Source organism: Eschrichtius robustus, chromosome 1, assembly GCF_028021215.1.
Source record: "Eschrichtius robustus isolate mEscRob2 chromosome 1, mEscRob2.pri, whole genome shotgun sequence".
NCBI classification, from domain to species: Eukaryota; Metazoa; Chordata; class Mammalia; order Artiodactyla; family Eschrichtiidae; genus Eschrichtius; species Eschrichtius robustus.
In genome coordinates, this window is record NC_090824.1 from 26,799,489 (window position 1) to 26,812,303 (window position 12,815).

The following is a 12,815-nucleotide window of genomic DNA, read 5'->3' on the forward strand; positions in this document are numbered from 1 at the left end:
CTCCTATGACTGCCTGTGGCGGCAGAGGCCCTGGCTCTTCTGTGTGTGACTGGTGGGTACCCTCCTTCATCACACAAACTGCTTTTCTCACCAATGCTGTGTCTTATTTTGCAGAATCCAACTTAGGTCTGGAAATCAGCATTCATTGTCCATGTCACACCTTTCAGCCCAATGGGGATATCCTGGAAAACATTCAAGAGGTGATGGAAATCAAATTCAAAGGTAACAAAATGGATGCGTATGGTAGAATGGGTGGGGGAGTTAATGAAGCAAGACGTAACAGGAAACCCCTACCAGACCCCAAGGAAAGGAACCAAGTGAGCTCCCTCACAGAGATGGCCAACTGTTTTGTACTTGAGGAATTCTGCTTTGTCCCAAAAGCAAGAACTCTCTATTCTATAGAGAATGCATTAGCATCTGGAAGACAGTGTTATGCTAGTAAGAGCCGTGAAATCATGTAGGCAAGCTGGTTCACTTCTCTGAGCTCAGTCAGCAAACTGGGGATGACAGTACCTCTTTCACCGGGTTGTCATGAAATCAAATGAGATAACGAATGTAAAATAGAGCGCATGGATGCTCAGCAAATAATAGTTGTCTTTGCTTTCCCCAAAAGAAATGAACTTTGGTGCCTGTGAATATGAGCACTCTGACTATTGGGCTTTCCAGATGTTGCAGAGCCCACCCGATCCGACATCCGGGTTTGAACGACTGCTTTGGGCCTCAGGGTATTTGCATTGAGGGCAAAATAGTTGAGAGTCATTTCTGGTTTTCCAGTATGTTTCCAAGGCACTCAGCCTAGACAGTCTCTGGATTGCAGGGAAGTACTGTTTTCCTTTCGAAGCTCTGTTGTGGGTGACTGAGGCACACCTGAGGCCAGGAGGTTTGTCGAGGTCAAACCAACCAATTCAAAGCCTGAGGTCACAGGCGTGTCTGGAAAAAGGTACAGGCCTCTCTTAACTCCCAGCCCTGGGCAGTCCTTTGGCCCTTCATGGGCCTTATTTCAGAGCCTAATTTTTTTAAAAGCACGTCATTTGACATCCTAATCACAGAACCTCAGAGCTCAAAAGACCTTGGAGTCCCTACCTACAGCCCGGGTTGGGTTGAAATCCTCCCACTTCAGTAATCGTTATCTTGTTCATAAAGATTTTCAGAAAAAGAAGCCTGAGGTCCAGCTTCCCATTTATCCTCCAGTCCTAGTGCACCTGCATGAGGTCCAAGGCCCTCCTGTCACCATGCAAATTCAGCTCCTCACGTTCCTGTCCCTGGTGGAGATGGGCGACAGCCAGCAGCTGGCCGTCACCAAATAGATCTTCTTTTAGTTGAGACTCTTTCTAATTCAGTTTTCAGTCTTTGCAGATGAAATGGCAGGTTTCCTTTCCAGTTTGTCTGCTAAGCTGTTTACCACACACTTCATGAGCTTATCTTGAGTTTTATAGAGAAAACACTTTTGAAACTATAAGTGCAATGTGAATGTTAACAATTATTCATTCTTGTTCCTCTGGCTCCCATTCAAACTGTCTTAAATTGTGACCCCTGAAATCATAGGTGGGACTTCTGTGCTATTTTTGACCAATTCAGATTATAAGAGGAAACTCATATCCCAAGCTCTAAGTCTCAGAATCTAAACTGACAGCTCAAAAAAAATGTGTTAGAGCCGCCTAGTGACAAGGATGCTTCATGAATCCCTGAGGATTCCCTAGGAAGCATCTCGGGAAGGGCTCTCTGCCCTCTGAAGGATGTATGCACAGGAGTCACGAGGGGATCCGACCGGGGGCATCTTGCGCGTCCCTAGATACCGGTTCCTCCACCCAATCTTCCCCTTCCTGCAGCTGGACGTTAGCATGAAGCTGCATCTCACCCATCCCTTCCTTGTAGACCCCACTGTCCCTCCTCCTGACCAGTGGGGGGATGGGATGAGAAAGCAGCAGCCACCCTGCCTTCCCTAGACTGGAGACCGTCATCTTCCTTCCCTTCCACAGGTGTGGACAGTGAGGATGATCCAGGCCGAGGAGATCTGGGGCGACTGAAGAAGAAAAAGGAGCACAGCCCTCATTTAATCCTCATGATGATTCCCCCAGACCGGCTGGACAACCCAGGCCAGGGAGGTCAGAGGAAGAAGCGGGCCCTGGACACCAATTACTGCTTCCGGTAAGCCTGGGCTCACGCAGGACCCACAGACTCCTGAGACAACACTGATTGCACGCCTTCTGTGTGTCAGGCCCCAGGCCTAAGCCACCCCCAACTGAGGGTCCCTGATGCTCTTCACAAACATCTCCCAGGAATGGAGATTTAGAACCTCTTACAAATCTTTTTCTGGGAGCCCCGCTGTTTTCCCACAGCCCAGCCCTGTAAGGGCCTGGACAAAGTAAAGGAGGAGGAGAGAGTTGCTAAAACGGTTTGGATTAGAGGCTTGGCCTCTCCATGGTTTTCAGGCTTTAAAATACTTGTAGGGTATGTTTGTGTGGCAGGGAGATTAATGCAGAGATTTCCATTAAAGAAGGGCTCAGTTCCCTATGAAGGGTCCAAGGATGCTACTGGATGAGGGAAAACAGGACAGTCTCCATTTGCAGTGGGGAGTGTGAGCTAGAGAAATTATAAACTAATTTGGACATAGTTGGGTAGCCACTGTAAAGAGATTAAAAAATAGCATCTTATTTAGGAATACTTTAGTTTCTCATTTATAAGGGAGGGGGATTAAAAAAGCACACACAGCAATTACTGAAAGGTAGAAAATGACCACATCCATGAGACGGTCTGAAAGATAAAGTGCTTTAAGGAATTTGGAACAAGGAGCTCATCTATGGATGCAGGAAAGGCTTCTGAAGGGTGTGGAATTTGAGCTGAGTCTTCAAGGCTGAGTAAGGCTTGAGTACGTAGGGATCTGGGCGGAGGAAGCATTTTGGGTAGAGGAAGGCACACGAATGGGTCAGTTTGGCTGGAGAGGAGGATGCCTGAATGGAGCTGGGGAGGATGAATTGGGAAATCTTTAGATCTAAAGCCATGTCTTCTGAGGAACAAGGGAATGAACCGGGGACGTTGAGCTTGAGGAACAGAAGGTATAGGAAAAGCAGTGTGGTTGCCTCCAACTGAAGGCTGGCATGTAGATTTGCTCTGTGTGGCTCTCAATCAGTTAGGAATGGATGTTCTTGGCTGCAAGTGACAGTGGCTTAAACCACAGGGGATTTCCTGTTCATAAGAAGCATGTAGCAGCAGGCCCAAGGTTGGTCTGGCTGCTTACTTATGCCATTGAGGACACAGGCTTTCTCTCTCTCCAGTCTGCCATGCTCAGTATGTTGGCTTTTCATCCCCTTGCTTATGGTCACATAGCAAGACTGCTAGAGCTCCAGGTATCTTGTCCATGCTCAAGACAAGAGGAGGGAAGGAGGAAACCAGCAGCCTTCCTCTTCCATCTGTGACTTATAAAGAATCAAATACCTTTGCCAGAATTTGCCCTTGCCCACTGCATACTTCTGCTTATGTCTGATCGGTCATTGCTGGGTTACATGACAATCCCTACCTGCAAGGGAGGCCAGGAAGACAAGTATCTGGTGTTCCAGACTGTAAAGGGCGGTGGCAAGAGAGAAGGCAGGGTAAGAATGACTCTTGAGTAGAAAAATGAGAATGTCTGCCACGGTTTACCCTCGGAACCCACAAGAAGCTAGATTTTGGCCAATAGTTGCCTTTGGAAATAGCAAGTTCTAGGTCTCTGCAGGTACTGAAGTACAGGCTAGATGCCCACTTGGCAAGGGGTATTGCCAAATGGATTTCTGCAGGCAACGGAATTGAAGTGGCCTGATAATCACATTTGGGGTAATCTAGGAATCATGAATCTAATAGAAGGATATGTCTTGTTTTGATTCAATAGCCTCTAGACTTAGACGAAGCAGTCATTTACTATAGTATATAAGTGCATAAGCTTAGAGTTTATTTCTGGTTGGGTGCACATTAGGCAGGTAACAATAAAAACAACCTCAACAAAGTTGAGTTTGCTAGTAACATTCAGTGCTTGGTTTTATGTGGAACACTTCAAGTCTTTGTTTTGATTCATGCTGTAAAAGGGGCATGGCCACTTTTGCCTTTTTTCTCTTCTTCATACATTATCTATGTATGTATATATCTACGCCTACTATGTCCTTGGGATTCTGGTCTTCAACAGAGGGAAATGCCTTTATAGTTAGTACAGCTCAATGCACTTGAACCTGGGATTCCACTGATTAGAGCCACCTCTACCTCTTATGATGACCAGGAAGGACTCCAAGTGCAAATATGAGGGCTATTTGTGAAGTTTTTTATGTTGGTGATTTCCTTTTAGGTTGATTTTTAAATAATTTTCGTTGTCGTTGTTGTAGCAATCTGGAGGAGAACTGCTGTGTGCGCCCTCTCTACATTGACTTCCGACAGGATCTGGGCTGGAAATGGGTCCATGAACCTAAGGGCTACTACGCCAACTTCTGCTCAGGCCCGTGCCCATACCTCCGCAGCGCAGACACTACCCACAGCTCAGTATGGAACAGGGTCATGCCGCGTGGGGGGGTGGGGCTAAGCCAAGTAGGCCGCTTGTTCAAAAGTATGCATGAAGGGCTGCATGTTGAACGAGCGGATGATGACCTGGGGTGTAAAATCCCTTTGGTGACGGTTCCGATCTTGGCACCCTGGCCCAACTCTAGTGGGCCACATTCTACCCTTTAAAATTCCTTCCCTAGTTTCACCCAGACTTTTAAGTTGCTTTGTCTATTTGCTTTTGTACTACGGAAATTAATTACTGTCACATGCCACCCCCTATGTCAGAGATGCACATGGCTGGCAAGGAATATTAGGGCCGAAAGGCCTCTACCGTCGGATAAAGAACTCTAATAACTCTGGCCTCTTGAATGTAGAAAAGTTATTTTAAAAGACAATGTAAAGCACACAGAAGAAGACTATACGAAACAAAGGGAAAGACAGGGAAGTCCACGACCGAAGCTAGCTTGTCTTTCCCTCAAGAGGAATCCAAGATAGGGCAGTAACTTGTGAAGCGTATTTCCTCATAGCTCCTTGTTACTGCATCCTATCTGGGGCCCTATACTCTGGCACTGAGTAAATGGCTCAAGGCAATGTTTAGTGAGAATGGGTCTCACCGAAGTGACCAGTTACGGCTAGGAGGAACCAATACAGGGGTGTTTCTTCACAGCCAAGAGAATTTCATGATCAATTCCAAGTCCCCCAGTTATGGGGGTTATGCTTAAACCGATAACGCCCAGACAAACGCCACGTGCTGCATCCCGCGTGGATGAACAGTAACCCGCCACTCCCCCGAACTGGGTTCGCCAGTTCCTCTGAAGTAGCATCAGTGGCCCATTTACCACGTGCTCAGTCTCTGGAGCAGCCCCTAGACCTTGCAGAGTCCCTGGGCCCCCGGCCTGAGGTTCGGCTTTCCAACCTCTCAATGATGCCTCCCTCCCCAGGTGCTGGGACTGTACAACACCCTGAACCCTGAAGCCTCGGCCTCCCCTTGCTGCGTACCCCAGGACTTGGAGCCCCTGACCATCCTGTACTATGTCGGGAGGACCGCCAAGGTGGAGCAGCTCTCTAACATGGTGGTGAAGTCCTGCAAGTGCAGCTGAGGCCCGCCTGCTAGAGAGAGAGAGGAGGGATTGCCACTGCCTGCCTGCCTGCTCCTCGGGAAACACAAACGCGATGGACCTCACCTTGAGGCCTGGCCCACAACCTTCAGCTCCAGGCAGATGGCTGAGACGGGGGTTCCCTTTTGGAACATTTCTCTTTCTTGCTGGTTCTGAGAATCACTGTAGTAAAGAAAGTGTGGGTTTGATTAGGGGAAGGTTGAACTCCTCAGAACACATGGATATTCCGTGTCATAGGCAGAGGTGGTGGGGACAGAGAAAGAGGGATGGCAAGTCGACACGTCGCAGGGCCACGGGATTTGGGATACCCTAGGGAGGAGGAAGGGCAGAGAATGGCCGGGGGGCCAGACTGGAAGACACTTGGAGCTGAGGTCAGATTGCTCATCCATCGCTGCCCCACGTCTGCTCGAGGGGACCTGGATTACATCATACAAGGCAAGTGTTTTTCTTCAGGCAGGTTCCCAAGACAAAGTCCCAGAATTGTATCTCATACTTACCTGGGATTATGGACAAATCTGTTAGTTTTGCAAATTGTCCCCTGGACGTCAATCAGCATCAAGGGTCATTACGGGGTTGGGGGGTGTGGAATCCAGGTAATGCAGTTCCTGGGCCCTATGGATATGCTGAACTCAGAAGCAGAGGGTGGGAATTAACCCTCTCCGGTCTGCCCCCTGGGTTCCTCCTCTCGCCTTCTTCCTAGATCGTATTTCTCCTTGGACATTTGGCTAGACACCTTCCAGGTCAGGGCGCACATATCTGGATTTTGGGTCTCTGCAGCCTTTGGGCATTATGGGTTTCCCCTCCTGACCCCCCGAGACCTTGTGCTCATCTGGTGTTCCTGGAAGCAGGTGCTACAACGTGTGAGGCGTGCGGGGAAGTTGCACAAGTGCCACACAATGACTTGGCCCCAGACGCATAGACTGAGGTATAAAGACAAATACAAATATTACTCTCAAAATCTTTGTATAAATAAATATTTTTGGGGAATCTTGGATCATTTCATTTTCTGGAAGATTGTTTCTAAACAATAAAAGCCTTATTCTAAGGTGTAAGTCTGACTCAATAAGTATCCTTAATTACCCTCTTCTTAATTCCATGTTCACATCTAATGATCAGAGGTAACTGGAATCTGGGGCTGAAAATCTCAAACATCGAAACATTGCTGACCGTGAACTCCCCTGACAGTGACACACTGCACTGCCTTCTGCCATCTGAGAGGGCTGCACTACCGTTTGTGTTCCCTTCCGTCTTGGATACATTATCCTCAGACACACAGAGGCAGTGCCTCAGATGTGCAGAAAGCATATGAATTTGACCTCCATTTAGTTGTGGGCAAAGTCACTTGGGGTGATTTCACATATGGAAATGTGTTGGTTTGTACATTCACTATAAATTCAGTTGAGAATTAGAGAAACTGTCTGTGGCAAATGGCCTAAGAATATGAGGCTAATTCTGTTACCAGGTTGAGCCTAAAAGAGCTCACCAGGGACTCCTTTTCAGAGGATGGGCCTCTTGTCAGGGATTTGGGAATGGGAGAGGGCAAGAAAAGCACAATCCCATAGTTCTCTTATGAGGTCATGGATGCCAGAGCAATGCAGAATTCTATTGTGGCTTCACGTCCACCTGAAGCAACCATCTGCAATAAGTGAGGAACCATCTAGCAGCTCCTGAAAAACATGTTCCTCTATAGAAATTACTTTACCACTGGTAAAAAAAGAAGTCTATCTGAAGCTAAAATCTGCAGGTGGAAGGATGTGTACAATATGTTCGTGTCTGGAGTTGTCCCAAATTAAACTCCTGAATTTGGTCACTGAGACTCTTTTCCTGCTTCACCTATGCTCAGGCAATTCTAAGGGCTCCTCTCTCAGACTTCATCCTATGTGGCACCCATTTACTTCCACTCTATTTCAGGAACTATGTCCCTGCTGTAAAATCACATCTGGTGGCATTGTGCTCTATCTTACCCAAGGGAGCCAGTGGGTCTGAAGAGGGGATGCAGCATGCCTAGCTCTTCAGCCATGGCCATAGCCAGCCCAAATTTCAGTCTATTCATTGATGGCCGTCCTTCTCAAATTTCAATGGGCATAAGAATCACCCAGCTGCTTATTTAAAATGTACAATTTCAGGCTGCAGCTTTAGAGATGTCTTTAGGACTGGGGTAGGTCCAGCCTACCTAAAAACTGTATTTTGAGAAGCAGTGCCTTATACCTGACATCGTTGGTCCTTGAGGCTTAAATGAGGAAGAGGGAAATAATCTTACAGGGCCTAGAATAAACTTTTTTTTTTTTCCTTTTGGCCGCACTGCGGCATATGGGATCTTAGTTCCCTGACCAAGGATCAAACCCAAGCCCCCGGCAGTGGAAGTTCAGAGTCTGAACCACTGCACCGCCAGGTAAGTCCCAAACCCTCCTTTTTATCCAACCTCATCAGACATCATTAGAACGTTGGCCTGAGGGTTCATCCTAACGAATCAAGGCAATGAGCAGTGTTTCCTGAAGTATCCCAAAGGAAACAGACCCACTGTGATCCCAAATCTTCTTTTTATGTTAGAGCTCTATTCTTATCTTAGCTGATACAAATATGGGCAGGGGTCTGAAGCCCAGCCTCCCCATTCGACATGTCACTTACAGGCACTATAGAAACTTAAACCATTTGTCTGTCCATCTGTAAAAATACGTGCCTGTTTTGGGGAAGGGTAAGGAGGGACACTACTGTTGGAGGGAGGATCATATGATTTGCTTGGTTTGTTACCAAGAGAAGTCCAATACCAATAAGAATGACACTAAAGTACTTGGGTGAATGAAGGAAGAGATCTGGAGTCTGGTCTTACACCTGATCAGCACATGGTGAATGCAGTAAGAAATTTAGCCTGAGGATTCAATTCTGATGGTTACCTAGGGCAATTCCAAACACTCTAGTTGGTCTAAAAGTTCTTTTACTGGGCTCATACCCTCTTATGCTTTTTTACAAGAACCGTATGGTGAGTCTCCCCAAACACCTTATTTCCCAATTCTACACATCAGCAGGGGACTATGAAGGAATTCTAATTTGTCTACTAACCAATTCATAACCAAATTAGCAAAACAGTTAAGATGGTCCTCAAACTACTAACCAGAAGTCACAGGAACACCTGGAATGCATTCTCTCTTTTCTCCTGCAACTGACAGACTTCATCCCTCACAAGCAAACAGAATGCTTCAATGGGCTCAAACCTGTTTTCATTTACCAGGAAGGCAATAGAGCCCTTCTTCTCTCTGCCTTTTTGAGGGTCCTTTTTCTTTTAGGATTTCAATGCTGAATCTATAGGACTTTGTTGTGGAAACCTCAGATGCTGGATTCTCCCCAATAACTCCCTGTGGCAGCTAAGTCAACCTTCAGTGGGCTCTGCAGTCACCTTTCAACCTTTTCTCCAGTGGAGGCCAGAGAGAGGACCTAGGACAGACAAGGAAGCAAGAAAGCAGAGGTAAAGCAGAAAGCAACCAGGGGGCTGAGCTGCATCATTCTGATGAACCGTTTAGGTAAATACTGTGCAACTGGATACAGATTCACGTGCCACTGGAGGACCCGTCTGCTGTGGTCTGATAATGGAGACATTTGCATGCCCCAGCCTCCCAGGTGCTGGAGCTGCCCCTGGGGAAGAGCCTGGACCCACCATCTGTTGAAACCAAATATAAGAATAAAACATCTCTTTATAACTCACATTTCTTACCTGAAGTTTAAAAAATTGCCCAGCAATGACATAAAATGAGAAGTTGGGCCTACTTCAGTCTCATTTGTGAATACTGATTGTTTGGAAATTAGTAAATGGAAAAAAAAGAAAACAAAAATAGACTTACTTTATTAATTTTAGAAATCAGTAATTCCAAAGGGTGCCTTCACCATGGCTCATGTGGTCAGCAGCACACGGACTTTTTTTCACTCTCCGGGAAACTTGTGATATAAACTCCCCCTTTCCTCCAAACCCTCTTGCAAGGGAAGAACAACTTTGGTACATAATGTTGTTGAGATTTTAGGCTTTTAGGAGGTAAAGCTTAATACTGCAATCTTGAAAAGAAGAGGAAGCAAAATGCAAATAGCCAAAGAGCCTCTTTTATATCACCTCTGTGTGGTAGCAGGAGAGGGACAGAGAAGACCTAAGCAGGTGGGAGAGGGGGTGAAAGGGGTAAAAGATACAAGTGTGCTCTGATGGGGTATATATTGCTTCTGCTGAATGTCCCCACTGCCAAGTTCCACGGAAACCCAGCTGACATGTTTTCCTGTCGTCTCAGGAAAAGTCTGGATTGGCTGATAGGCAACAATCTACTGCCACTTCTGCTGGTAGGCACTGGGGACTGAAACAGCAAAAAAAAAAAAAATACTCTGGACCCCTTGCAGCACTGGTGGATGCTTCACTGGAGTCACGCACCCAGGAGTAGTGGAGTAGTGAATAGGTTCCTCCTCCGCGTGTCTGTGCTTCATCTTTTAGTGTGGGCGGGATCTGAAAAAGAGGAAGTCAACCAACCACTGAGTATCTGAAATGAGCACGTGGGGTTTTACTAATTTACAGGAATGTTTGGATTAGTTAGCATTACTGAAGAATAAAGTAGCTGTGGCCCAAATAAATGAAGATCACTTTGAAGTAAAAAACTATTAATTTTAACTACTTTTGTTGGAAACGTTTCTAAAACACTCCTATTCTGCTGCTGCTTCTTTTTTGTGTTGTTTTCTTAGTTTCTCCCGGCCCCGCATAAGAACATTTTATCTCTTCTGCTTCTTAAATAAAAGATGCTAAATAAGTTAGCCTTTTCTAGAAACTCAGAGTCAGCATTATTAGCATTCAATATTGAACCACACGGAAAAATTGCTCTATGTACGCTCCAGAGTTTGTCTAAATCTTCCCTCCGTGCTGGGTTATCAGATAACACTCTGCCTTGTACCCCCTGCCTCCACCCCCAAAATACACATCTACATTTCTCCATCCAGTTTAAGAAAAGGAACATTACTATTACCCTAAATCCCCTGTGAGACCCTCCCAATTCTTTCTCATTTCCACTATCTTGAATTTTGGGTTTATCTTCCCCTTGTTTGCTTTTAAAAAACAGGTCTATTTACTACATATACTTATATCCCTACACATTTTATTTTAGTTTTATGTGGTTTTGAATTTTACAGTGCTATTTTATTATGTGACTATTCTTATATGTGATCTCAGTACACAACTGGAAGAATTTCTTTAGATAGATACTTAGGAGTGGAATTGTTGGGTCATAAATACTTGCATCTTCAACCCTCTAAAAATAATGCCAGCTTATTTTCCAAAGCAGTTGTACCAATTCATACCGCCTCTGCCAGTGGATGAGCTTCCCCCCAACCTCAACCTCCTCTACATGTGGAGAAGCGGTATTGCCTGAATTTAAAATTTTTGCGAATCAAGTGAGGATATGATGGTATCCTACTGTGGTTTTAATTAGCATCTGACTGAATAGGAATGAGGTTGAGCATCTTCTCAAGTATCTAGTATTACACACACATGTTTTGTCTTCTGCAAAATGCCTGGGTATGCCTTTTGCTTATTTTCCTATTGAGTTGTTGCTTCTTGATGTTTTTAAACAGCTCTGTTGAGATATAATTCCATACCATTCAATTTACCCATTCAATGTGTAAAATTCAGTGACTTTTAGTATATTCAGAGTACATCCATCACCACTATCAAGTCTAGAACATATTCATCAAAAGGAAATGAAAACCCACATCTCAGCCATCACCCCCATACAGCTCATCCCCCCAGACCTAAGCAACCATTAATCTACTTTCTGTTTCTATAGATTTGCCTATTCTGGACATTGCATATTAAGTGGAATCATATTATATGTGGTCCTTTGTGTCTGGCTTCTTTCACTTACCATAATGTTTTCAAGGGTCATCCACATTGTAGCATGCATCAGTACGCTATTCCTTTTCATGGCTGAATAATATTCTATTGTGTATATATACTATATTTATTTATTCACTCATTAGTTGATGGGTATTTGGGCTGTTTCTACCTCTTGGATATTATTAATAATGCTGCTAAAAACATTCAAGTGCAAGTTTTTGTTTGGACATATGTCTTCATTTCTGTTGGGTTATATACATATTGCTGGGTTATAATGGTAACTCTATGTTTAATGGTTTGAGGACCTGCCAAACTGTTTCCCAAAGCAGTTGCACCATTTTGCATTTCCACAAGCAGAGTATGAAGCTTCCAATTTCTCCACAGCCTCAACACTTGTTATTGTCTTTTTTTGAATACTGCCATCCTGGTGGGTATGAAGTGGTATTCTGCTATGATTTTGATTTGCACTTCCGTAGTAGCTAATGCCGTTGAGAATGTTTTCATATGCTAATTGGCACTGTATATCTTCTGTGCAGAAATGCCTTGTTCAGATCCATTGCCTATTTAAAAAATTGAGTTGTCTTTTTAATCATTGAGTTTTAAGACTTCTCTACATATTCTAGATACAAGTCCCTTATTACAAACATAATTTGCAAATATTTTCTCCCATTCTGTGGGTTGTCATTTTGACGGTGTCCTCTGAAGCACAAAATTTAAAAAGTTTGATGATGTCCAGTTTGTCTATTTTTTCTTTTGTTGCTTATGCTTTTGATGTCATATCTAAGAAACTATTTATTGATTTTTAAAGTTCTTTGCTTAATACATGGAAACTAATTTTTTGAGGGTGCGTGGCAAACACCCTCACCAAGTTTGTGACTTGTTTCTTCAATCTCTTTAGGGTATCTTTTTTTTTAAAAGAGGTTGTTTCATGATTTACTAATTTATAAGGAAAGTCCTATTCAGAGATAAAAATTAGATTGCATTTAGATATACACTTAACAAGTGACCTTTTCAGAAAATGATTTTGTTTTAAATGTTAAAACTTCCAGAAAATCCAGGGCAGTCACCATAAAAATGGATGGTTTCTTTAAAAAACTTTTTAAAATAAAAAATTTCAAACATATACACAAACTAGAATAGTATGACACCTTCCTGTTCCCATCCTCTAGCTTCGATAATTATCAACGTCCTACCATTCTTGTTTCATCTCTCTCCCCATGTTTTTTCTCCTGGAATACTTCAAAGAAAACCCAAGATAACGCATCATTTCACTCATAAATACTTTAGCATGTATTTCTAATAGAGAAGAACTTAAGGATAAAAGGAAAACAAAACAAAAA

General features: G+C 44.2%; 2 protein-coding genes across 15 annotated transcripts in view; one reads left to right on the top strand and one right to left on the bottom strand.

The window, feature by feature from the left end:
* The window catches only part of TGFB3 (transforming growth factor beta 3), a 28,304-nt gene extending 21,631 nt beyond the window's left edge, over nucleotides 1-6,673 (top strand). For all 4 annotated transcript variants that reach the window (XM_068542164.1, XM_068542148.1, XM_068542156.1 and 1 more), the window contains 4 exons: nucleotides 115-222; nucleotides 1,980-2,148; nucleotides 4,350-4,503; nucleotides 5,445-6,673. In XM_068542164.1, the coding sequence (XP_068398265.1) occupies nucleotides 115-222; nucleotides 1,980-2,148; nucleotides 4,350-4,503; nucleotides 5,445-5,603 (590 nt within the window). In that variant the 3' untranslated portion in view covers nucleotides 5,604-6,673. The remainder of the gene's footprint in view (nucleotides 1-114; nucleotides 223-1,979; nucleotides 2,149-4,349; nucleotides 4,504-5,444) is intronic.
* Nucleotides 6,674-9,437: 2,764 nt separating this feature from the next.
* Nucleotides 9,438-12,815, bottom strand: part of TTLL5 (tubulin tyrosine ligase like 5) — a 302,536-nt gene continuing 299,158 nt past the window's right edge. For all 11 annotated transcript variants that reach the window (XM_068542242.1, XM_068542226.1, XM_068542235.1 and 8 more), the window contains one exon: nucleotides 9,438-10,098. In XM_068542242.1, the coding sequence (XP_068398343.1) occupies nucleotides 10,076-10,098 (23 nt within the window). In that variant the 3' untranslated portion in view covers nucleotides 9,438-10,075. The remainder of the gene's footprint in view (nucleotides 10,099-12,815) is intronic.